Source organism: Gopherus flavomarginatus, chromosome 1 (assembly GCF_025201925.1).
Source record: "Gopherus flavomarginatus isolate rGopFla2 chromosome 1, rGopFla2.mat.asm, whole genome shotgun sequence".
In the NCBI taxonomy this organism is placed as follows: domain Eukaryota; kingdom Metazoa; phylum Chordata; order Testudines; family Testudinidae; genus Gopherus; species Gopherus flavomarginatus.
The window spans coordinates 125,322,432-125,347,735 of NC_066617.1; the positions used below are offsets into that span (position 1 = coordinate 125,322,432).

General features: G+C 40.4%; 1 protein-coding gene across 1 annotated transcript; it reads left to right on the forward strand.

Annotated features, from left to right (window-relative positions):
• Nucleotides 1–56: 56 nt before the first annotated feature.
• On the forward strand, nt 57–17,049 carry GOLT1B (golgi transport 1B). The gene is made up of 5 exons (XM_050916029.1): nt 57–193; nt 4,799–4,890; nt 7,707–7,885; nt 12,193–12,274; nt 14,323–17,049. Exons 1-5 carry the CDS (start codon nt 169–171, stop codon nt 14,359–14,361), a joined length of 417 nt encoding a protein of 138 aa, XP_050771986.1. The 5' UTR covers nt 57–168; the 3' UTR covers nt 14,362–17,049.
• The last annotated feature ends 8,255 nt before the right edge of the window (nt 17,050–25,304 follow it).

A 25,304-nucleotide genomic window follows, 5' to 3' on the forward strand; every position in this document is an offset into this window, starting at 1 on the left:
CGGGAGGGAAGCGAACAAAGTAGGCGTTGATTGGCCCGCGTTCCGCCAATGGGCGGTGCCGAGGAGAAGGGAGCGGGGGGCTGCCTGTTTCCGGAAGACGTGGCGGCCTCTTCTGCCGCTGCTTCTAGCCACCTCCCCCCGCGGTAGTTCCCTGCCGCTGCCGCCACCATGATCTCCCTCACCGACACCCAGAGTAAGCGTCCGCCGGCCCGGCTGGGGGCGGGAGCTCTCGAGACGCTGGCGGTTGCTGGGGGCGCTGGCAGGGGGCTCCCGGGGCGGGGGGGTCCTTGAGCGGCACGAGCCTGACGCCGCTGCCCCGGGCGGCATCCAGCTCGGGGATGAGCCGCTGCCCTTTGTTCGGGGAGCCGCGGTCTGCGCCGCGCTCTCATCCCGCTTCCTGTTCGCAGGTGAAGGGGGGAGGGGTCCCCTGCCCCGCTGCTGTGGGCGGGGGAAGGGCCTTGCCGGCTCTAGGGTGTTTCCACCCGTCTCCGGCTGGCAGCCCCCCTCGCCGCCCCGCCGGACACGTGCGCCAGGAGGCCTCTGCATGTCCGGGATCCCTTGGCCCAGCTTCATGCGCCAAACGCGGGTAGTGAGGGGTCTAGGGGGCTCTGTGTGTAGCTATTTACAGTGTGTTTTCAAACGTCTCAGTTCGGCGAGCCAGCACTGCGCTAGTTACCTTCTAATTCAAAAAGGAAAAGTTGTCCCAACCATATTCACCATTTGGAAGTCTGAATTTTGAGGAAGTGTATCTAACTGTTAGTGTATCCTTTAATAAAACTGGTAGGTTTATAAGCAACAAAATTAAAATTGTGGAGCGTTCGGACTTCTGAAGCAAACTGCAAACATCTCAAGTAAAATTATACAAGCAACCAACATCTGATAAACCAACAAACTGCACGTCATGAAGTAATATTGGTAACAAAACCAAAATCTACTAAAAACAGAAGGCAGAGGGACAGATATTCTTTATATTAAGGCTCTTCTACACTGCTTTGTAAAACGCCTTTAAAGTGAGCATAAATGTTATTTATGCCCCCGTTAAGACCTCTTTCATTGCCAGAATGGTGTAAAGGGCCCTTAGTGTAAATGAGAACCAGGCCAAAAGCACAATGTATATTTGCATAAGAACATAAAGACAGCCATAGTGGGTCAGATCAATGGTCCATCTAACCCAACATCCTGCCTTCCAAGTGTGGCCAATGACAGATTCTTCAAAGGAAATGAACAGAACAATGCAATCATCAAGTGATCCATCCTCTGTCCTCCAGTCCCAACATCTGGCACTCAAAGGCTGAGGGACATCCAGAGCATGAGATTGCATCCCTGACCATTGCTGCTAATAACTGCTGATAGAGCTATTCTCCATGAATTTATCTTATTCTTTTTTGAGCCCAGTTATAGTTTTTGCCTTTCACAATAACCCCTGGCAACTAGTTCCACATGTTGACTATGGGAAGAAGTACATCCTTATGTTTGTTTAAACCTGCTGCCTATTAATTTTATTGAGTGACCCCTGGTTCTTGTGTTATGGGAAGGGGTAACTAACACTTCTTTTTTCACTCTCTCCACATCATTCATGATTTTATAGACCACTGTCATGTCCACCATAGTCATTTCTTTTCAAAGCTGTACAGTCCCAATCTCTTCAGTCTCTTCTCATATGGAAGCTGTTTTATACCCCTAATCCTTTATGTTGCCCTTCTCTGTACTTTTTCCAATTCAAATATATCTTTTTAGAGATGGAGTGACCAGAACTGCAAGTTGTAGGTTTACTATGGATTTAAATAGTCACATTATGGTATTTTCCATTTTATTATCTATCCCTTTCCTAATAGTTCCTTACGTTATCTTTTTTGACTGCTTCTACGCACCGAGCAGATGTTTTCACAGAACTATTCACAATGGTTCCAAAATCTATTATGACTCAAGGTAGCTAATTTGGACCCCATCATTTTGTATGTATAGTTGGGATTACGTTTTCCAATGTGCATTACTTTTTACTTATCAACATTGAATTTCCTCTGCCGTTTTGTTACCCAGTCATCCAGTTTTGTGAGATCCCTTTGTAACTCTTTACATTTTGCTTTGGACTTAACTATCTTAACTGATTTTGTCTCATCCATAAACCTTGCCACCTCAATGCTTATTCCTTTTTCCAGATCATTTATGAATATGTTGAATAGCGCTGGTCCCAATACAGATCTTTGGGGAACCTACTATTTATCCATCTCCACTGTGAAAATTGACCATTTCTTTCTAGCCTTTATTTCCTATCTTTTAATCAGTTATTGATCCGTGGCAAGACCTTACCTCCCATGACTACCTACATTGCTTAAGAGCCTTTTGTGAGGGACCTTAGACGTAGACTTTCAGAAAGCCTTTGACACTATATTTTCTTGATCACCCTTGTTCACATGTTTCTTGACACCATCAAAGAGTTCTAATAGATTGGCGAGGCCTGATTTTCCTTTACAAAAACTGTGTTGACTCTTCCCCAACATATCATGTTCATCTATGTGTCTGATAATTCTGTTCTTTGTTGTAGTTTAGAACAGTTTTCTAGGTATTAAAATGACAGGTTTACTGGCCTGTAATTACCTGGATTGTCTCTGGAGCCTTTTTTAAAATTGGCCTTCTACCTGCTGTCCTTCTGTCATCTGGCACAGGGGCTGATTTAAGCCATAGGTTACATACCACAGTTAGTAGTTCTGAAGGCACTCAGATATGAAATTGTACAACACTTGGGTGAGTATCATCTGGTCCTGGCAATTTATTACTGTGTAATTTATTAATTTGTTCAAAACCCAACTCTGTTGATAACCTCAATTTGGAGAAGTTCCTCAGATTTGTCAACTAAAAAGAATAGCTCAGGTGTGGGAATCCTCCCTCACATCCTTTGCAGTGAAAACTGATGCAAAGGATTTATTTAGCTTCACCACAAGGGCCTTGTCTTTCTTGAATGCTCCTTTAGCATCGTGATCGTGCAGTTGTCCCACTGATTGTTTGGCAGGCTTCCTGCTTCTGATCTACTTAAAAAACAAAAAATGATGGTAATTGCAACGGCTGTTGAGGGTTGGTCTGTTCTTCTCACCAAGGTGTTGTCACTGCATCTTGTGCAGTATGTTCAGGAATTCATCTCTCATCAGCCTGTGACTAGTATATTTAGTCCTATGGCTAACAGGTGTCTGGTACATCTTTCAAGACCTGCTTCCTGGTGGTGGTTGATGCTTCATCTCTTTTTCAAAATTCAAATTCATAAGGACATCCATGATGTTTCCCTTTGCTAGTATGAATGGAGTTGGAGAAGAGGGCAGATTCCAATTATAGTCCTCAGTCACTAAATGATATTTGATATATTTAAGTTTACAGTGAAATGTGGGTGTATACTTTTTGAACATCAGATTAGGGTGTGGATTTTTACAGTATCTTTTAATGGAACATCTAAAATAATAATCTTGTCCTTGTAATAGTAGTGTAAATTTAATTAGATCTGGAATGTTTGCAGTCAAAATGAAAATGAAAGCAAATTTTAAATATATGTGCTGTTACAAGTCAGTCCACAGACACATAATTTGGATATCAAATGGTATTAAACAATATTGAGAGATGAGCTCACAAAAGTAAGGAAGTTAAAGGCTACCAGAGTAGATATAGCTACACAGAGGCTTTGTGAAATCTTCTACTATTGCTAGTATTTGGAAATGCTAGAATATATAAGCTACCAATGGTTTTACCCTTGTGCTGTCTGACCAAGATAAGAAGAAACTGGGTATGTCTATGCTGCAATTAAAAACTTGCTGCTGGCATGTGCCAGTTGACTCAGGCTGATGGGGCTTGGGCTAAGGGGCTGTCGTAATAGCAGTGTAGATGCTTGGGATGGAGCCTGGGCTCTAGGACTCTGCTAGTTGGGAGGCCCCCAAAGTTCAGGCTTCAGTCTGAGCAGGAACCTCCATGCTGCAATTAAACAACCCCTTAGTCCAAGTGAGTCAGCTGGCACAGGCCAGCTGCAGGTGTCTAATTGCAGTGTAGACATATCCATTGTGATTAAAACATTGTCATCTGATTTACACTAGTGCTAGGACTGGTGAAGCTTTGCTGCTGTTCAAGCAGATATAGAAGAACTTCACGGAAATCTCAGTCTAGATGAGGCCAAAGGCCTAAACTTGCAGCCCTTTGTGTTTTTGATCTTGATCACTGTTGCAGAGAAGTTTCTTCAGGCATCCCTGCTGAAACTTATCTTGCAGTTTAATCTAACATGTCTAATGAACTATAATTTTAAAAACTCAAACTTTGATTTTGAGTGACTTGTTAGTAAATCAATGATAAAGCTGTGTTTATTTTCATCTACAGAACTTGTGTACACATGCACAATCGTGCTTATATGCTGAACTCTATATCAATATGTAATTTCCAATTTAGTGATGTATTGCACAATATACAGTACATTTCATACACTTACTACTTATAGATCACATCATCAAAGAAGTCTCAGGTAGTTAAAATCACAACATTTAAGACAAATCGGAAGCTTTAAAATTAACTGTTATCTGAAAACTTCTCGAAGCAGGACCCTTCTTTATTTTCCATGCTCATAAAAATTTAACTAGGTAGAATTTGCTATGGCCAGAACTTCCCCCGACATCAAGATAAGAACTAAATGTTTCTACATTTTGCATTAATTTCTGCAGCCTGTTCATGTCAATTCTTAATTTGTGAAATAAATTTTCTTATTTGTATGCATTAGTGCTACTTTTTTACTAACCGTTTTTAATTTTTTTTTTTTTTTTTTGTATTGCAGAGATTGGAATGGGATTAACAGGCTTTGGTGTGTTTTTCCTTTTTTTTGGAATGATTCTCTTTTTTGACAAAGCACTTTTGGCTATTGGAAATGTAAGTGTTTGCTGTTCACATTTTAGTTTATACACATAGTTTCGACATGGAAGAGTAGAGTATTTTAAGTACATGATGATTTGTATTAACTATTCCCCTTTGAGATTTTTTTTATCATCAAATGGAAACTGAACCTTGGAAAACAGAATCATAGAAACCTAGGTTTAGAAGGGACAAGGGTCATCTAGTCTAACCACTGCCAAGATGCAGAATTTGTTGTGACTAAATCATCCAAGACAAATGGCTATCCAGCCTCCTTTTGAAAACCTCCAGTGAAGGAGCTTCCATGACCTCCCAAGGGAGTCTGTTCCATTGTCCTACTGTTCTTACAGTTAGGAAACTTTTCCTGAGATATAATCTAAATCTGCTATACTGACTAAAACAGAATCTGATATAAAATAATAATATATGCCTATATCATAGAGCTGGAAGGGACCCTGAAAGGTCATCGAGTCCAGCCCCCTGCCTTCACTAGCAGGACCAAATACTGATTTTTTCCTCAGATCACTAAGTGGCCCCCTCAAGGACTGAACTTACAACCCTGGGTTTAGCATGCCAATGCTCAAACCACTGAGCTATCCAAAAGAGAGATTGTACTGACTCTGAAAGTTAAGCCAATCCCCCAATCACTCTAAAGATGGTATCACTGGGTCAGACTTGAGTCAGCCACAGTGAAGAAACTTGTGCTGCAGCTGCTTGTGCCACTGATTCTATACATTAGACTTCTTGGATTGACTGTCATGGGTAGGTCTACACAGCAAAGAAAAACACGTGACTGCCCTGTGGGGCTTTTTCATTGCTGTGTAGATTTCCGGGCTGAGACTGGAGCATAGGCTGTAGGACCTTGTGGGGTGGGAGGTTCTCGGAGCTCAGGTTGCAGCCCGAGCCCGAAAGTCTACACAGCAATGAAACAGCCCTGCAGCCCGAGCCCTATGAGCCTGAGTCTGCTAGCACAGGTCAGCCGCAGGATTTTCTATGCTGTGTAGACATATCCTCTGACACCTTTTTTACAGTCTTGTATGTAAAGTAGCTTATTAGAATTTGCATATTTATTTCCATCTAAGAACTCTGATATTTTATAACACTAACAAATTTAGACTCTTAACACTTTTCTGAGGTAGGGAAGTATAATTAAGTGAAAATTGCTAATAATAAATTGAAAGAAACACCTCTTGTCTGTGGTCAGTAGAAACTTTTACTAGTCAGTGCCTTCATCTTCTGTAGTTTTAAGTTTTCACTTAAAAAATTAAATTTCTTGCTTTTGTAGTAGATTATATTCAGTTCATGTGGAAAAGTTAACGAATGTGATGTTGCCTTTCTAAATCTGACAGTTCCAGTCCTTCCATTTCTGTTCACAGCTTTGCCCATCTGCAGGAGATGAAAACTAACTAGAGGATTGTTGTTTTTCAATTGTTGCTATTCAGAACGCTGTGGGCAGCAGGGGTCAAGTCAGCTTCACTCTGTTGCTACTGCTTGTGGAAGCTAGGAACAGCAGGACAAATATGGAAGCTGTTCACTGAATGAAAGTCCCAAAATAGATACTTGGAGGTGTGTTTAATCACAGAAGCCACTCCCCTCCAAGGTATCAAGAAAGAGAATTTGTATATGGCAAACCATTCATAAAATAAATATTTGGAATACAAAAGGAAAAACCAAAAATACAGGGCAGGAGGTAAATAACTCAGTGTAGGGAAAGTGATATAAAGTGGGAGATAAAGAGAAAGTAAAGAGCAAACAGAACTGAAGACAACACAAAAAAAGATGTACTATCCTTACGGGAAAGGAAAAAAGTGGAGGGATACCAGGAAGAGAAAAAGATGCAACAGGAGAGTAGAAGAGTAAAAGTGGCATAGTACATGTGTCTTATTCCTTTCAAATGTAGTTGGTGTGGCTTTGAGGGTTTTGCAGCACAAGTATATTTCACTCTAGCTAGTAGGGTTAGTTCTCAAACTGGCAGGTGGCAGTTGTGATTAGAGAAAGATAATTAGACACTGATGGCTGAGGGTCAACTATTGTCAGTGGGACTACTTGGTCAAACAGAGTGAGTAGCATTTATTCTGCAACAGTGATAGATTGCAAAACTAATATCAAAGCTGAGATGTAGTGAAAAACAAGGAGCATCAAGGCTGATACTTTATCTTCAATTTTTCCCATTATGTTATAATGAATATGCTTAAATATCTATAAAATCATGCATTGTGTTGACCCACGACAGCTAAATACAAGTTATGGATGGTGAGTCGGTGACTTAAAGAAACACTGCCAGGGTAGAGCAAAATATGATCTGCCACTTACTAAGGGTTGTGTACACCAAAAGTTATTAGACAGTCCAAAGCTTCAGCCTTGGTCAGGGACACAATTAGGTTCGTGTCTACATTACAAAATACATGCCTTAATTTTTGGAGATAACTGTTTTCTTAGAGACTCCTGACATGGTTGTATTTGTAATGTAGATGCTTTGTGTATCTAGGGTGACCAGATGTCCCAATTTTATAGGGACAGTCCCAATTTTTGGGTCTTTTTCTTATATAGGCTCCTATTACCCCCCCGTCCCGATTTTTCACATTTGCTGTCTGGTCACCTTATCTGCAAAGTACATTCTAAAAAAAAATCTGAAATGTTGTGTGTGGTGGCACTTCATACTTCTACAGTGTGTATCTAATTTACAAACAGTGACGGACAAGGGGTTGAGGTGAATACTTCCACATCATATTGTTTCCTGCTTTTTAGAATGGTTATTAAACATTTGTAAAACTCTAAATTCATTTGGAATATACTCTTTCATTCATTGTTGAATTTGTCTCTGTCTCTTTCAGGTTTTATTTGTGGCTGGCTTGGCTTTCGTTATTGGTTTAGAAAGAACGTTTAGATTCTTCTTCCAAAAACACAAAATAAAAGCAACAGTCTTTTTCCTGGGTGGTGTGCTTATAGTTCTCATTGGTTGGCCCTTGATAGGAATGATCCTTGAAATGTATGGATTTTTCCTTTTATTCAGGTAAGACTTGTTTAAAATGGAGTTCTTCATTGGTATCTTTTTGTTATTAGGAAGAAATGTTTTTGATAATTAGACAGCATTCACCACTTCCACAACAGTTGTTAAACTGAAATGTCATCTCTAAGCACACTTTATAATTTATACAAATCCTTAATTTGTATTTGTAACAACCTGGAACTTGATGTGTACTAGTTTGATACTTTTAAAATCAACATTGCCTAAATCTGTTTGATATTTATTACATTGTTTCATATGTGTGAAAAATTGCACTTGACAATTTCACACTCTTTCCACCCCCCAATCAAGCAAGGATTTTTTTAAAGAACCAAAATATCCTTTAGGCCTAAAATGTGGACTTTGTCTAATTTACCACCACCTCCAGTAAAAACCCAGCTTAAATCTGAAGAAATATGATGTTCTTCTGAAAAAAACCCACATATTTTATTTAACATTTCCTTCTAGTGTTTGTAACCTTGGTATTGTGCTAGTGTATGAGAAACAGAAACTGAAACTGACTTGTTTTCATTATCCAATCACCTTGTGTCTCATAATGCGTATTCCTAGTATAATCACTTAAAATGGAGCAGCATTTTGTTATATGGTTAACAAAGGTGAGTTATGTAAATCTGAAAAATCATTATTCATATATAGTAAGTTTCATACTTGTGCCTAGCATTCCGATAAGAAGCCATTCATCATTTTTCTTCATATCACTTCTGACTTGCTAAAATCTGCATCCTTCGGGGAGGGAAAGAGGAAATGTCACATAGATGACACTATAGACCTTTTTGAACTTAACCCTGAACTTCTGATGAAATCAGAACTATTTAACAGACTCGTGACTCACTCAGTACAGTAACCACTCAAGGTTTTTCCATGGTGCTGCAGTGCAGGTGAAAATTAATGCAGTTGCTGTGGAAGTCAAAGGAAATGTGACTTGGATCATAATATTTTTAACTCACTTAAGTTGGATATATAGTCCTGTATTTAAACACTTAAGTTGGGAATTTCAAAAGCGCTCAATATTGACCTGCCTTTGCTCCTCCTGAAGTCAATGGAATTTTTATTTTTGACTTCAGTGAGAGGTGAGTTATGTGAAAAGCAGAATGCTTTTAAAAAGTCTCATCCTTAGATCTTCCTTGTTTTTGTTGGTCCAAGTTCTTTCATCCTTAACTTGCAAAGTATTACCACAAATGTTTTGCAAATGGTTATGCATTGATCTAAGATTTCCTTCAGTAATTGGTATGTTAACAAAGAGGCAGTTTTGCTTTAGTCACTTGTAAATTGTTTCTTAAATTTTGTTTTAAAATTGTAAAAGCACATGTTGATATGTACCTCATCATATCTTTAGGGAATCATAATTACAGTTCCATGTCTGTCACAGAGGTCATGGATTCTGTGACTGTTGCAGTGCTCCCTGACCAGCCGGGCAGAGCAGCCACAATCCACAGCCCCGGGCAGCAGTCTCCGGCCAGAGCAGCCACAGCCCTGGGCAGTTCATTGTCTGTTACCTGTCCATGACTTTTACTAAAAATACGATGACTAAATCATAGCCTTATTCATAATATGAATAATTTCAAATTGCTTTGGTAACACTTGAAAGCTTTATCCTTAACTTGCAAAGTATTACCACAAATGTTTTGCAAATGGTTATGCATTGATCTAAGATTTCCTTCAGTAATTGGTATGTTAACAAAGAGGCAGTTTTGCTTTAGTCACTTGTAAATTGTTTCTTAAATTTTGTTTTAAAATTGTAAAAGCACATGTTGATATGTACCTCATCATATCTTTAGGGAATCATAATTACAGTTCCATGTCTGTCACAGAGGTCATGGATTCTGTGACTGTTGCAGTGCTCCCTGACCAGCCGGGCAGAGCAGCCACAATCCACAGCCCCGGGCAGCAGTCTCCGGCCAGAGCAGCCACAGCCCTGGGCAGTTCATTGTCTGTTACCTGTCCATGACTTTTACTAAAAATACGATGACTAAATCATAGCCTTATTCATAATATGAATAATTTCAAATTGCTTTGGTAACACTTGAAAGCTTTAAAAGCAGCTTTAAAAGCAGCAAAGTACATTGTAAAAAAATCTGAAATGTTGTGTGTGGTGGCACTTCATACCTCAACAGTGCTTGCTGTGTGACAGAAGTCTAATATATATGAAAGAACAGTCTCCAAAGAAATGAAGCGGCTGGCTAAGGTCAATGCACACAGAGTCCTACCGCAATCTTTTAAAGGAGAACAATTAGATGATTTATTAACTAAGAAACATTAAAGAGCTGTCATAGTCTTACTTTCAAACCTAAAAGACTTTGACGCATAAAACCACTTATCTTTAATTTAACTCTTTTCTTGACACTTGGAAAATCTAAAATTTGTTCTAAAACAAGCAGTTGCTATTTCTTAGCCCATCTCTACCATGGTGCTGCATTTGTTATATCATGCTGACTTCCGTAACACAGCACAGTGTCAAAAAATAGGTGTATCTCCTGCATAATCAAATAGGAAGAATAAACTCTTTCATACATCAGTCTAAAATGTCCAAAAAAACTCCACAGGAAATAACTGGCCAGATGCATAGCTTTTTACATAAACTTTCCTTTTAAAATTTGCTGTAGTAGTCCCCATTGGAATTACAGTAGAACCTCACAAGTTCTCACATAGCTAATCTGTATATCTGAGAATTTATTCAAACAGCTCTACTCCTACTTCTCAGCAAATATCTAATAAATGGCTGCTGTACTGAGGCCTTCATTACCGTATATGCTCGATCATAAGCCGGTTCTTTTATAAGCTGACCCCCCACCACCACCACCCCCAGAGATGGATAAGTAAAAATGGAAAATTTTTATAACCTGTTCATAAGCCGACCCTATAATTCAGGGGTCAGCAAACTTGGGCTCCCGGGCCATCAGGATAAGCCGCTGGGGGACCGAGATGGCTTGTCTACCTCGAGCGTCCGCGGGCACGGAGGTAAACCTAAGTAAACAAAGTGTCCTGGCACGCCAGCTGCTTATCCTGACGGACTGGGACAGCAACTGGTGGGGAAATTTTTTGTGGGGGAGAAGCTGGGAGTCAGGGGAGTAACCCCTGTGACAACTCCCCACATCACTCCACCCCTAGCCCAGGACCTCCACACACTCCCCATCCCATTCCTTCCCACCTTATCAGGGGACGATGTCTCTGACCTGGCTGGAGCCGCTCCAGCGGCTGGGCAGTGCGGCCGCAGCCTGCTCCAGCGGGCCAGACCGGGCGGCGTGGCCGCAGCCTGTTCCCGCAGGCTGGGCCGGGCAGCACGGCCGCAGCGTGCTCTGGGGGGCAGGGCCGAGCGGCATGGCTGCAGCCAGTCAGCCAGCCTCGGAGCTGCAGCTGCTTTGGAGGCTGGGGGGAGAGCAGTATGGCCAGAAGTGGAAAGACTCTGGCCCTGCCTCTTCCCTTCTGTCTCTGCTGGCTGTGCTGCCTCTCCTTGCTCCCTCTGTTGGGAGGAGGGGCTGTGTCGCAACTCTCCCTCTCTGTACCCATTCATAAGCCAACTTCCATCTCTGGTGCTTCCCTTTTTTTACTAAAAAAATTTGGCTTATGAACAAGTATATACGGTACTTTATAAAATGCATTTGCACTATGTTAATGATACACTATAAACTAGCAAATAGATTAAAGAAACTTGTCAGAACAAGTGAACAGATGGTATTTTAATGATACAGCCTTTGTTTTTGTAATTATTTGCTTGTTAAATTGCCAGATTTGGTAATCTGCAATGGGAGTCCCAGGTTACTCAGTAAGTTTCTGAAAACTTTAAACATTGTGAGAGAATTTCTTTCCCATTAAAACATCAAATCAGCCCATGCATCTGTCATAATGTACCATAGTGTCAGCTTCTGAAATAATTTAATCCTATAAGGTGGGCATAAAAATAACTGGTGAAATTTATATCTACTAAATATTGGTGGGATTTTCAAAAGTACTCCAATTGTTAGGATTGCTGGCCCCAGTGATCCTCAGTGTGCTCCAAACTCACTTAGGTACTTTATAAAATCCTACTCTATCGGATGAGATTTTCAAAACATTTTTAAAGGGAGGGAAAGCTTTTGAATATTGTATTTTTTCCTACCACTTTTCTCCTCCTCCCATCCTGAATTAGCAGATCCCATATATAATGTCAGAACTTATTTTCTACTCACGAGCTACAAGTAATTTTTTTAATGCAGTCTCATTTCAAATAACTCATTCCTTCATCCAGTCTAATATGTGAGAATAATGTCATGTCATGTTGGACCTATGTAACTTCAGAATCTTTTTCTTTAAAGGGGTTTCTTTCCTGTGGTGGTTGGTTTTATTAGAAGAGTGCCAGTCCTTGGATATCTCTTGAATTTACCTGGCATAAGCTCGGTAAGTATTCATCTACTTAACATTAAGTTGGAATCTTTTTGTTCAATCCATGGTGGCTATAGATTTAGCAAATAATAATGCAGAAATACTATGCACATAGTCATAGAGCAGTAAATGGTTACTGTGTATGTTTTTGGTACAGTTCTTGCACCATACGAGTCATATTCAATCCTAAAGAAAAGACTGAAATAAAACCAATTCCCACTGAAGCCTCAAAAGTAGAGAGACTTATAGCTGATTATCCCTGCATCATTATACTCAAGTTTTGAATTGCATATGCATGTTACAAATGCCAATGATCTGAGACTCTATTATTCGTGTACACCAGTGGGTCAAAAATAATGTTAGTAGTTTTAATTCTGGCTTAGGTTTTTATGTTTGATCTACTTTATTTTGTGTAAGTTAAACATAAAAAAGCCCCAGAGTAATTTCAAATTGCTCTCTTTCAGACTAGCACAGACTTTCAAGATGAGTCAAAAATATGCCTAGTAACTGTCTCTAGGCACCAGCATCGTTTGTGTAGGTCCTTTGATAACATATTAGTAAATGGATTCTTTGAATGAGATCTGTGGGTATAATTCATTGGTCTAGTTCATAATGCCAGAAGAATAATTGTGATGTAGCTTGTTGTTGGCTGTAAGTAGAGCCTTGTCGATGTTAATGCAGGTATAATAAGGAAATAGACTAGATGTATTATTTTTTACTATATGGTAAAGTGAAAACGTTGGATCCATAAACTTTCGTGTGATACATAATCATTTATCTAATTAATACTTATTCAGGTCCACTTTGCTTGGGATAAATTTTGCCATTTACTGAGATCTGTGTTTTTCACATTTGCCATTCTTTTAATGAAATATCCAGGGAATAGAAGAGAAACAAATAGCACCAGAGAGAGGGTAACCTAGGATTTGTACTGTGCATATGTCTCTTTGTATTTGGAAATTTGTAACGTTAAGTGTTTTAACCTTAGTCTTGAAAGCTACCGTTTAATACATATATTGTAAAATTCAGAAGCTGTATAATTAAGGGCTTGGCTACACTGGAGAGTTGCAACGCTGGTGGTGGGTTTACAGCCCTGCAACTTACTCACCATCCACACTTGCAAGGCACATACAGCGCTGCATCTCCCTGGCTGCAGCGCTGGCTGTACTCCTGCTCTGCCTGGGGTATAACGATTGCAGCGCTGCTCCGCCAGTGTGGCCACCAAAAGCGCTGTAATTGGCCTCCAGAGGTATTTGGAGGTATCCCAGAATGCCTGTTCAGCCACTCCCAGCAGCACTGCAAATGTGGCCACACTGCAGCGCTGGTAGCTGTCAGTGTGGCCACACTGCAGCGCTTTCCCTTCACAGCTGTACGAAGACAGCTGTAACTCCCAGCGCTGTACAGCTGCAAGTGTAGCCATACCCTAAGACATACAAAGTCCAGTTTGCAAAGATTGATTCATTTTAAAGTTCCAAGTTCATCTGTTTGAATGTTGTAGTCTAACAGTCCCAGGCCAAGGTCTGGCTCATGATCCATGATCAATTGCATGTTCCACTCGGCAATTGATCTTTCTTATATATATAAATTGATCTTAATGGGGTTAAATCCTGTTTAAAAAGATAATTGTCAATGTTTTATTCAAAGCCTACGTAGGCTCAGAAGAGAATCCACAGTAATGGTCAGTTGAAATATCTTATTTGGTCTGTTAATGCATGAGTGGCTGATATTTTTTTCTTTTAGTTAATTGTTTTATTTTGGCCATTAAGCTAGCAGTGTTACCTGCATTTTTTTAATTTATGTTTTCATTCTGTTGCATCTTCATGTTGCACCGTTAATATCCATGAAAAACATATCATGCAGAAACACAAATGGCAATGTAAGATATTTTTAATGTTTACAAATTTATAAATCTCATGAGACCTTGGTGAGTACTATTTGACTATAATCATTTTGAGTCACCTACTCAATGTTCACAAGTACCAATTTATATTTCTGAGATAGCATTTTGAATGTACATGCATAAACATGTGCAAGTAACTTTTTTTGTCTTTTCTTTCCTACAGCTTGTCGATAAAGCTGGAGAAAGCAACAACATGGTATAATGACAAGTGGGCAGAAGGCTGGTTCTAAATTTATTGTATTATTTATAAAGCTTTTGAAGAATATTCAGCACAAAGATTAAATTGTGTACAAAGGAAAAGCTTGTAACATTCTTTATATAAAAGTTTAATTTAAAATGTATAGTCAACAAAATACATCATTAGACAAGAAGCTCAGCAAGCATGCTTCTGAGACAAGCTACTCCAAGAATTTGGGAAATAAACCGAAGAGGTGAAAGTCATGGGATAACCCATGCTACAACTGTTCAAGACTGTTTTTAATGTTTTTTGGAAAATATGCTAAACATAACAAACCCTCGTGGAACTAACGGTGCCTGTACTTTACCTCCTTATTTTGAAGGTTTGGTAAAGTGAACAGGTCTTTATTTTTAAGGCGTTCCCCTCCTACCTACCCAACCCACCACCTGCCACACCCCCCAAAAAAAAGCACGGGGTGCGGGGCAAAAAATATTACCTGTTTAACAAAAGATGTCTTTCTTGCATGAAAGTTAAGATGGATAATCATTTTTAAGTATATGTAACAACAAAGGGAACCCCGCTACACTTCTACTGTAAACTTTTTTTGTAAATATGTGGCTAAAATAAAACTTCATTGTTATCTTCATGTTTCATAGCCAAATGTAAGTTGATTGGATTTGCCTTCAGTTTTGGAACATGCAAAAGGTCAGTCTTTACTAACTTCAGTCTAAAAATGCAATTGGTTCCGAAGTTGTACAGTTTAGCTGGGAACTCTTGAAAGTGACTTACACTCCTTTGGATTCTTTTTCCCCTTGACTCATGTTACATGTGCACATCAAGATGAGGATGTAGCTCTTTATCGCTGAAAAAACTTTTTGCATATCCTGTTTAGTTCATGAAATAATATATTTGGTTTTACACAAACCCTGTGAGATATATGCTGCTCAAATATGAAACATGTTGTTAAATAGTTGGAAGCCCAGACTTCTTTTTGCCATAGGACTACAAGTTACAAATCATACTTTTTACAGTAATAAAATGAAAACTTTAAACTCTGTGTGAGAGTTTCTGGAAAATTGAATTGAACAAATTAACTGAAAAACAAATGCCACTCTGTCTATTTATATGACTTAATTGCTGCTTGATTTCAGTCATTTTTAAATTATTTATCCTGTCAATCATGAAAGCAATTAAGCATCTATAGAGCATATATCTGATTTGGACTATAATTTTCTTTGGCCTAAATTGAGGTAAATGAAGATGGCATATTAAAGTGCGTGTTGTGATTTTTCTAATTTTGTTGGAATGTCTAACATGCATTTCCAATAAATCTAGTTTCATAGTATTTTTCATCTAAAGAGAGCAGCAAGTAACTTGTATCTGTGCAAATGTTGACTTTAGCAGTTTCTCAGAATTTTTTGACTCAAGTAGCTATAGTCTCATCAGTCTAATAAGTCATTCTTTTGCAAAGTTAAAAAATACCAAACTAATTTTTTATAATGTTGTTAAGAGGGGATAAGCCATCACATACAAAATATACATGTTTGGAAATAGTTTAAAAACATCTTTGCGTATGTGGTGGGTTTCCAATTGTAGATGTGTAAATCACCATGGATTATTTTCTAAACGTCCCCATTTACTTTGTTTTCTTCTGGCGAACAAGGTAGTGGAAGGTAAAATGCAAAACACTTCGGGAGCAAAATGAATAGGGCAGTAGCCTAGTAGCCCAGTCCATCTTTTAAGTGTAGTCAGTGCGCATTATGGCTTTTAAATTTTAATAATGAAAGAACTTGGTTGTGAGTTGGGTTTTTTTGATTTGTTATATTCCTAATGGCATGTGTATTAATTTACAAACAGGACTAAATATGACTTGTGGCTCCTACCTCGAGAAGAATCAATTTTAATTGCTCCTGTGTATCTGTTCTGTTTCAAGCAACACCTTTCTAACACTAGTTAAATTTACTTTCTGAACAACCAAATGGGCTTGAAATACTAGTCTGCCTCATGGGAATCAAGGAATTTTTTTCTTTTTAAATCAGACAATGTTACTTCATTTATAATAGATGTGGAAAAATGCCAAGGTCTTTACTCTTGTCTTCTAAAAGGTAATCTGAAGTACAAAAGCTGGATTGTACTACATGACTGTGTTCTGTAGTCGTTTTTGGAAGAAAATTGCGTGATAAACTTATGCCAAGTACATTCTTCCACAAGAACTTTGGACAGAATCTTTAAGATGTGACAATGTCTTGCTGTTTCATGATCTCTCAGCCCTTCAGTAAAACACAGAGGTCTGCAATTCACCTCACTTCTGCTTCAATTCACAGTTATACATCAAGTATCCTCACAAGTGGTGCTCGTTTTTTTTGTCAGGAATGAGACTAACAAATATACTACTCAACTGAGAGGGGACAACATTGTGTGTAGCATTTAGCAGTCTGTATCCCTCAAAGTAACATAGTCTTAAAGACAAACATCAGTTTTGCCAAGTACCTGTAAGTGATGGGGAAGAAGTCAAAACTACTCCTTAGCCTTAAGTGTTTCTGTCATTGCAAAAATGTATCTTCTGTAACAGAAACATATTTGGAGCATTTCCTCTTTTAAATGTAATTTATAATTGCTGCGTTAAGGCTCACTAATAGATCTATCCTGAGCAGATGAATACTGTAAATACACTTGTCATACCTTGAATAAATGAGTACTTTTTTCTATTAATTGTTCATGTCTTTTTATTTTTTAACTGCCATGTCTTCGAAGAAAATATTCTATGCCATTTTGCTTGCAGGAAGAGGGACACTGCAGTTCTCATCTGTTGCTGGATTGCATAGTGGAGCATATGAAGTCTGGAATGAGTGTCTTGTATTAGATCTTTGGAGTATTGTTGTAGCCATGTTGGTCCCAGAATACTGGAGAGACAAGATGAGTGAGGCAATATCTTTTATTGAACCAATAAAGAGACAAGCTTTTGAGCTGCACAGAGCTCTGTGTAACTGGAAAGATACTACGTCATCCACCTTGTCTCTTTTTTGTATTAAATCTGTCAGACAAGCATTTCTTAGGTAGACATCCCCATTGCTACTGTTAATATCATCTTGGTATTTAACCAAATTTCTTAACTGACACACTTTTTACACCAGTTAAAGAAGCAGTGTGGTCCAGTGGTTAAGGTACTCAACTGAGACTCAAGAGGCCTATGTTCCATTCCTTGCTCCATCACTGATCTACTGGGTAACCCTAGACAGCTCACTTCCCATCTTTCTGTTACCCTAAATAGAAAAGGGCTGGAAGAGGAATGTTTACACAGCAAAGGAAAATCTCTGGGTGGCGTGTGCCAACCGGCTTGGGCTACAGGGTTGTTTCATTGCTGAGTAGACTTTCAAGCTTGGGATGGAGCCCAACTCGGGGACTCTCCCGCCCAGCAGGGCCCGACTCCCGCAGGCCTGAGTTGGCTGGCAAAAGCCAGACACAGATTTTTCTTTGCTGTGTAAACATACCCTTAGCCCTGGTCTACACTACAGGGTTAGGTCAAATTTAGCCGCATTAGGTCAATTTTATAATGAATGCGTCTACACAAGCAACCCTGTTCCATCGACCTAAAGGGCTCTTAAAATTGATTTCTGTACTCCTCCCTGGCGAGGGGAATAGCGCTAAAATCAACCTTGCTGGGTTGAATTTGGGATAGTGCGGACACAAATTGACGGTATTGGCCTCCGGGAGCTATCCCAGAGTGCTCCATTGTGATCATTCTGGACAGCACTTTGAACTCGGATGTGCTAGCCAGTTACACAGGAAGAGCCCAGGGAACTTATGAATTTCATATCCTGTTTGATCAGCATGGTGAACTCAGCAGCACAGGTGACCATGCAGTCCCCCCAGAACTGTAGAGCGTAGAATGTTTCTACACTCCCCCATCATCTCCGTCCCTGAGGTTATTGCAGATTAGAAAGTGAAAAAAATGCACTCACGATGACATGTTTTCTGAGCTCGTGCAGTCCTCCCGCGCTGATAGGGCACAGCTGAATGCACAGAGGCATTCAGTGGCAGAGGGCAGGAAAGAATTAAGTGAGCACGAAGAGCAGAGGCAGGATGCGATGCTGAGGCTAATGGGGGAGCAAACGGACATGATGAAGCATCTGTTGGAGCTGCAGGAAAGCCAACAAGAGCACAGATCTCCCGCTGCATCCACTATAGAACCACCTACCCTCATCCCCATGTTCCATAGCCTCCTCACCCAGACACCCAAGGACGCAGAGTGGGAGGCTCCGGGCACTCAGCCACTCCATTCCAAGTAACAGAAGGCTGTCATTCAAACTATTTGATTTTTAGTGTGGCTATAATAAGCAACATAGCCTTGTCCTTCCCTCCTCCCCCACCCCATCCGGGCTACCTTGTCTGTTATCTCATTTTGTTTTTTAATTAATAAAGTAAGAATGCATGGTTTCAAAACAATAGTTATGTTATTTTGAAGAGGGGAGGTTGGTTGGCTTACAGGGAATTAAAATCAACAAAGGGGCTGGGTTTGCATCAAGGAGAAACACATACAACTGTCACACCGAAGCCTGGCTAGTCATGAAACTGGTTTTCAAAGCTTCTCTGATGCGCAGCATGCCTTGCTGTGCTCTTCTAATCGTCCTGGTGTCTGGCTGCTCAAAATTGTATGCCAGGCAATTTGCCACATCCTCCCACCCCATCATAAATGTCTCCCCCTTACTCTCACAGATATTATGGAGCACACAGCAAGCAGCAATAACAATGGGAATGTTGGTTGTGCTGACATGTGACCAACAGCGCCAGCGAGCTTTTAAATGTCCAAAGGCACATTCTACCACCATTTTGCACTTACTCATGCTTGCCGTGGTATGGCATCTACATGGGTAACCCAGGAAAAAAGGCATGAAACGATTGTCTGCTGTTGCTTTCAAGGAGGGAGGGGCGACAGATGACGTACCAAAAATCACCTGCAACAATGTTTTTGCCCCATCAGGCATTGAGAGCTTAACCCAGAATTCCAATGGGCAGCGGAGACTGCAGGAACTGTAGGATAGCTACCCACAGTGCACCGCTCTGTAAGTCAATGCTAGCCACGGTAGTGAGGACGCACTCTGCCAACTTAATGCGCTTAGTGTGGACATATGCAATTGACTGTATAAAATCGATTTCTAAAAATAGACTTCTATAAAATTGACCTAATATAGTATTGTAGACATACCGTTAGCTAGTTCCTGTCCAAGAACTGACAGTCTGTGCTTGTACAGTGCCTAGCACAATGTGGCCTCAGTCTCAGGCTCTAGGTGCTACTGTAATATAAATACAGTAATTGTTACATTCAAACATCATGATGGTATGTTTTAATGATATAAAAGCTAAATCTACTTGTGGGTCATTTAATTTGAGATGGGTAGTCTGTCCCAACTATGACCATGGCATGCCCATAGCTATGTTTCCAGCTGCAATGATGTCAAGAAACTTGTCTTGCATCTAAAGGAAAGATTTAAATAAAGGCTGGGCTATCTTAGAATAACAATTAAATAATCATTTCTTGACAAATTCCATTTGGCCCATAGCTACAAAATATCCATCATTTTTTTCTGACTGAAATACTGAACAGGCAGGGCTGAGGAAAACAGAGCCAACAGCATCAGATTAGCTAACTTAACTGTTCTCCAAAATGGGATAAATGCCTAGTTTGGTTAATGAGGACAATGTGACTGTATGGCTCAAAATACAGATTAAATGTTAATTAAAACCAACCATTCCTGATACAAAAAAAAATCTTAATTTTGCTCTTGGTACCTCCATCCCTTATTATTATTAGAATGGGAGATGGAGAATAGCTTAATGAAACTACAGAATTTCAGGTATTGAACAGAGATGACATCAATTGATTTTAAACAGGAAAAGTGAACCCTCAACCCGCTTGGAAACATATAACACTTTTCTAAAAGAATAGGAGGACCCAATTTGACTCACTTTCCAGGTTGAGGATATACAAATATACTATTTAAAACTTGAATGAAATACCTATTAGGGACTATTTGGCACAGCTTTTGCTTAGCCCCCACCAATGATAAAAATAAGCAGTGGTTTATGCTGTGACTTTTGCAAAGCATATCATAACCCTGTGGTTAATGATCCCTTAAAGAAGAGCGCTTCTAAGTGCCTCAGCACTCAAACTCAGTCACAGTGTCTTGGGTTTTGTTATTTAAATTGTTAGACAGGGTACTGTCCTTTAGATTGTATTTCAGGATAAACACACATTATGCTCCCTCTGCTAAGGGATCCTGCTCCACAGTGATCTTCTTTCCACCATGCTAATTTGAAGAGTATTGATTATCTGCCAAAGCAGCTTTCATATTCATGTGAATTTGCAGAGAAATGACAGCATTGATGTAAAGCAGTTGTTGTGGTGCTCTTCAACTTGAATTGCCTTTTTATTTTGTATGGACACTTTTATTCTTTTTTAATGTTTGGCTCTATATTAATAACAACTGACCATATTTAGGATCTGTTTTTCAAAGATGGGTGTATTTTTCTGTGGTGATACAAGTGCATGTGCCTGATTTATACTTTCATATAATCGATGTTTGTTTGGGGGTATCTATGCTTCGGTGCTGAAATTTAGTTTAGTGGTGCTGTGTGCTATTCAACAGATGTTATGTCCCACTGCAAATGTGGCTGCGTTTTAGCAGAGGGTGAGATGACTTCCTCTTGTATGTATAAATGATTCTCTTATCGGCTGCAGTGCAAAAGGGCCAGAAAACAAGGGAAATAATAGGCCTCTATATCCCAGGGGTGGTGTGAGACTTATTTAATGTACATAAATCACTTTAAGTTCCTACTTGTCATTATAAACTAGGTTTAACACACGCCCCCAGCCCATGGTGAGTTATCAGTGCAGCAGGCATATGAGTAAAAATGTGGGTGCTTTGCAATTTGTCTATTAGCACTCAGTCTTGAATCTTTACCCAGGCTCAAACTGTCTCTGGTGCAGGTTTTTCCCACATACAACACAAGCAGCTCCCTTCAGTGGGTTGCCCTTCAGATCATCCCATCAAAGGGGTAGGAGGCAGGGAGGGAGGGTATTATTGCTCACCCCCTGCCCTGCAGATCGGGGAGGGACTCTATTCCCTCATTTCCAGCTTTAGTCTAGACCCTAATAAGAGATATTGGAATTTCTAGCATAGGGGAGGTACTAGACACTGACCCAGAGCCAGTCAAGTTGCTCTCAGCTGAGAATGGCTCTGAGCACATACATGGAGGCAGTGCCATACTTACACAGCTGGGGGAGCCAAAGGGAACAGAAAAGCCTCCTGCTGTCTCCCCACAAGGAAATACTTGCCAGCCACACTCCCAACCCAGGGGTGAGGGACAGCAGCCTCATTGGGCAGACAAAGAAGGGCATAGAGACTCAATAGCTTGGGATGTGGGGTGGGAAGGAGGTGACAGAGACCCTGTTGTGCTGGGAGAAAATGAGGGTGTGCTACAAAGGGCCCCAGGAGTACAGGACAGAGGGAAGGACACAGAGAATCCTCTGGTGTAGGTAGCATGCCAGTCTGAAGTAAAAAAACCAAAACAACAACTGGGACCTGTGGGATGATCCTGAGCCCATGAAGCAGGACTGAGCCCCTTTACAGATTCTTCAGGACAGCTACCTCAAAAAAGGGATGATCCTGGGGAAACCTGGACAGGTGGCAACCCTAGCATGTGGGGGAGAGAATGGGATACATAGAGACAGCCCCGGGAGAGGGGTAAGAAGTGAGTGCACAGTCCGAATGTATGTGCTTGTAGCGGGGGGATGGGCAGAAAATGGGGGCTACCCAGTGCTTCTGGTGTGAATGTTGGGTATTGAGGGTACACAGATCCTCAAAGGCAGTGGTTCTCACCCTGTGGCCCATTGGCCCCTTGCAGCCCTATCAGCACACAGCTGCGGCCCATGTGACATCCTCAGGGCCATACAGGTAATATCTGTATGTGCGTGCAGCCCACATAACACAGAGAGAGCTGCATATGGAGCCCACAATGGTAAATAGGTTGAGATTTACTGATTTAGGGTCAGAATGAGGGAATGCAGAGGTCAGGGAAAGAGGGAGGCAATCAGAAACCCAGTGGGCATGAAAGAGGCAATCTTAGAGCAGGAAAGAGAACACAACTTGGCAGGGTGGGATTGAAGCTGGTTGAGATGCCCCCACACACTTTGAACACAGCAAAAGTCTCCCATATTCATCAGCAGGCTAGCCTTGCAATTAAGGTACGGGAGTGCGACTTGGGCTTCTTGGATTCTATTCCTGACTCTGCCACTAAATTTGTGTAATTCTAGGGAAACTATTTAACAGTTCCAGGCAGTGCTTTGCCCATCTGTCAAATAGGGCTAGCACATCCCTCCAGGAATGTGAGGCTAAATTCATTAATGTTTGCTCAGGGGCTTAGACATGAGGAGTGACATAGAAAAGTATATGGAGAAATCATATAAAATGTAAGATAGCAAAGGAAAAAATGAAGTTACTGGGTGCTCCTGAAAACACTAGATGGGTATAGCCAACCATCTGGACTCCCTCTAAATAAATAGGTAGAGGATGCAGGGAGATGACAGTTGTGAGTGGAAGAGTAGTGAGAGCCACTGGAAAATTTCACAGGTTTCAAAAAGCATCTGAACTGATCCAAATATCTGAAGCTTCTGTAATTAGTGTGTGCATGTATACATTGCTTTCTGTTGTGCAAGCTCTAAGGCAGTGTACAGTTTTGCAACATTGAAGTCAGTTCTGTACATGCTCTTAAATGTAATTTTTGTACTATTGTTGCTAGTTTTTGTGTACTTTTATGTTTTTTCCACCAATGTTAAGGCTTTTCTTTGTTCCACACCCCTATTACCTCATTGTGATGAAACATCGTAACATGTTATAGTAATGTCAAAATCAATGTGTGGGGAGTAGGGAATGTAGGATTTAGTGGATTTTTTTTGTCTTCTTTTTTTTTGGCCAGGCTTTGATCTTGCAATTGGAGCTACTAGCACAAATTCCTATGCATGTGCAGGATCTCACTGTGTGTAGGGTCTGTGCTAGTGGATTTGATTAGAGAATAGGAGCCTTGGTACAGAAGGAGGAGAAAATTTGCCATGATGAACTGCAAAGAGATTGTTTTGATTGTGTTGAAAAGAAATGTATAATGAACTGTTAGATAAATGTATATTAAATAATGTAAGGTAAATAGGTATTATATATATAATAGTGTTATAAGAAAATGTTAAAGGGATTTTTTTCTGCTTTCTCTATGTATCTTGTTGACCTAGCTTTCAAAGTTTGTATGAAATCAGAGAGTAGGTTTGTGTCTTATCTACAGTGGATTCTTGGTCTTCGTAGATAACAAGACAAAGCAAACCAGACAAATGTGTGATTTACTAGCCAGATGTGGCTAAAACAGAGTAAGGAGGATGAACACTGGCTGAACAGAGCTAGCCAACCAGTAATTTTAAGGTCACAAGGAATAAATAAGTAAGAGTAAGACTGTTGTAAGAAATAATGGAAGCAATAAAAAGACAGCTGGATTGAGTGAGGAAAACAGTTAATAGCTAGAAAAAATAGATAAGGAGGTACCAATGACAATTTTAGCATGATAAGTAAAACAGATCAGTTAAAAGGATTTTGGGTTAGTATGTATGAAAGTATATTGTGATAGACCCAGGTCAGCTGGGTATAGCAGAATAGCGGAAGGCAGATATACTGGCCACTGGATTAACAGTTTTCTGTTCCCTGACTGACCAGAGCAGGCACTGCTCCAGGCTAATGAGAACATCTGATTTTAATTAACCTGCAAAGAGTCAGGTGAGGCCGTTAAGTTAATATGACCACCTGACTCTAACTAAGGCCCTGCTGATACTATAAAAAGGGTTCACTCCAGTCAGGCAGGAGAGAGCCAGAGGAGAAGAAGTGTGGCTGGTTAATGAAGACACTCCCAAACCATTATTAAGGGAGCCCTATGGTAAGGGGGAAGCAGGAGAGCTGTAGGGAAGTGTAGCAACTCTGGCAGTAAAAGGTTGGCTGCCAACAGCTGCTACCATTGGGGTACCTGGGCCAGAACCTGGAGTAGAGGGTAGGCCTGAGTTATTCTCTCCCGCCCCCCGCAACCCACCAGTAGAGGAACATCTCCTGAGAGGGGAAGTCAGGCCTCTGTCAGGACAGGAGGCTAAACTGTTCTGAAATAAGCTCCCAGGGACAACGGAGACTGTGGGAATTCTCTCACCAACCTCCTTGCAGGCCTATGATGAAAAAGGCTCAGTAGACTGTGACCCTGGCCCTAGAGAGAGAGAAGGGCTACGTGGAGGGTCACAATGAGCCACTGAGGCTAGCATAAACCACCTAGAAGTGCAGGACCCATGAGAGCAGAGTCAGAGTTCTGCCACAATATTTAGAATAGAATGTTTATAGATGCAGTAGTTCTAATATGTGCCTGCATGATGTTGTGAGAGAAGGTATAAAGATTGTTTGTTTAATAAAGGGGACTAGAGCAATGCAGTACTTGTACCAGATTGGACCAACATGTATCCTACCTGCACCCCAGGACTGGTATTGATCATTACACTACCCTGCTGTATCTGCTTTAGTTATGCTTTGTTTGATTAAGATAGTAACATATTGTCCTAAAATTTTCTTATTAAAAGCTTTAGATTAGTTAAGCTTAGTAATTGATGTGGAAAGTGCTTTTCACTCAACATTATCCTTTTAGGTCATGCTCAGGGTGGGGCCTTATGTGTAAGTGGGACTTGAGAAATATGGCCTCAAAATGCTTTGTACTTTTGTAACATTTGAATATCAAGTCTTCACTTCCCTGTTTTAGTGTTTGGAGGAATGAGGAACTCAAGTGTGAAAGTGGTATTAAAATAGGAGAGGATATTGAACCTTTCACACAGAGAGGTTCTGTCTGGAATATCAGTTAAACAGATTGTGACACACACTCAAAGCCCAAAGAATTTTAAA

What these genes read in the sequence shown, in the direction of transcription:
- GOLT1B (XM_050916029.1), top strand. Translation starts at nt 169, where the DNA reads ATGATCTCCCTCACCGACACCCAGA. An exon ending in CTCCCTCACCGACACCCAGA is followed by an intron (nt 194 to 4,798) that starts GTAAGCGTCCGC and finishes TTTGTATTGCAG; the next exon opens with AGATTGGAATGGGATTAACA. An exon ending in ATTTACCTGGCATAAGCTCG is followed by an intron (nt 12,275 to 14,322) that starts GTAAGTATTCAT and finishes TCTTTCCTACAG; the next exon opens with CTTGTCGATAAAGCTGGAGA.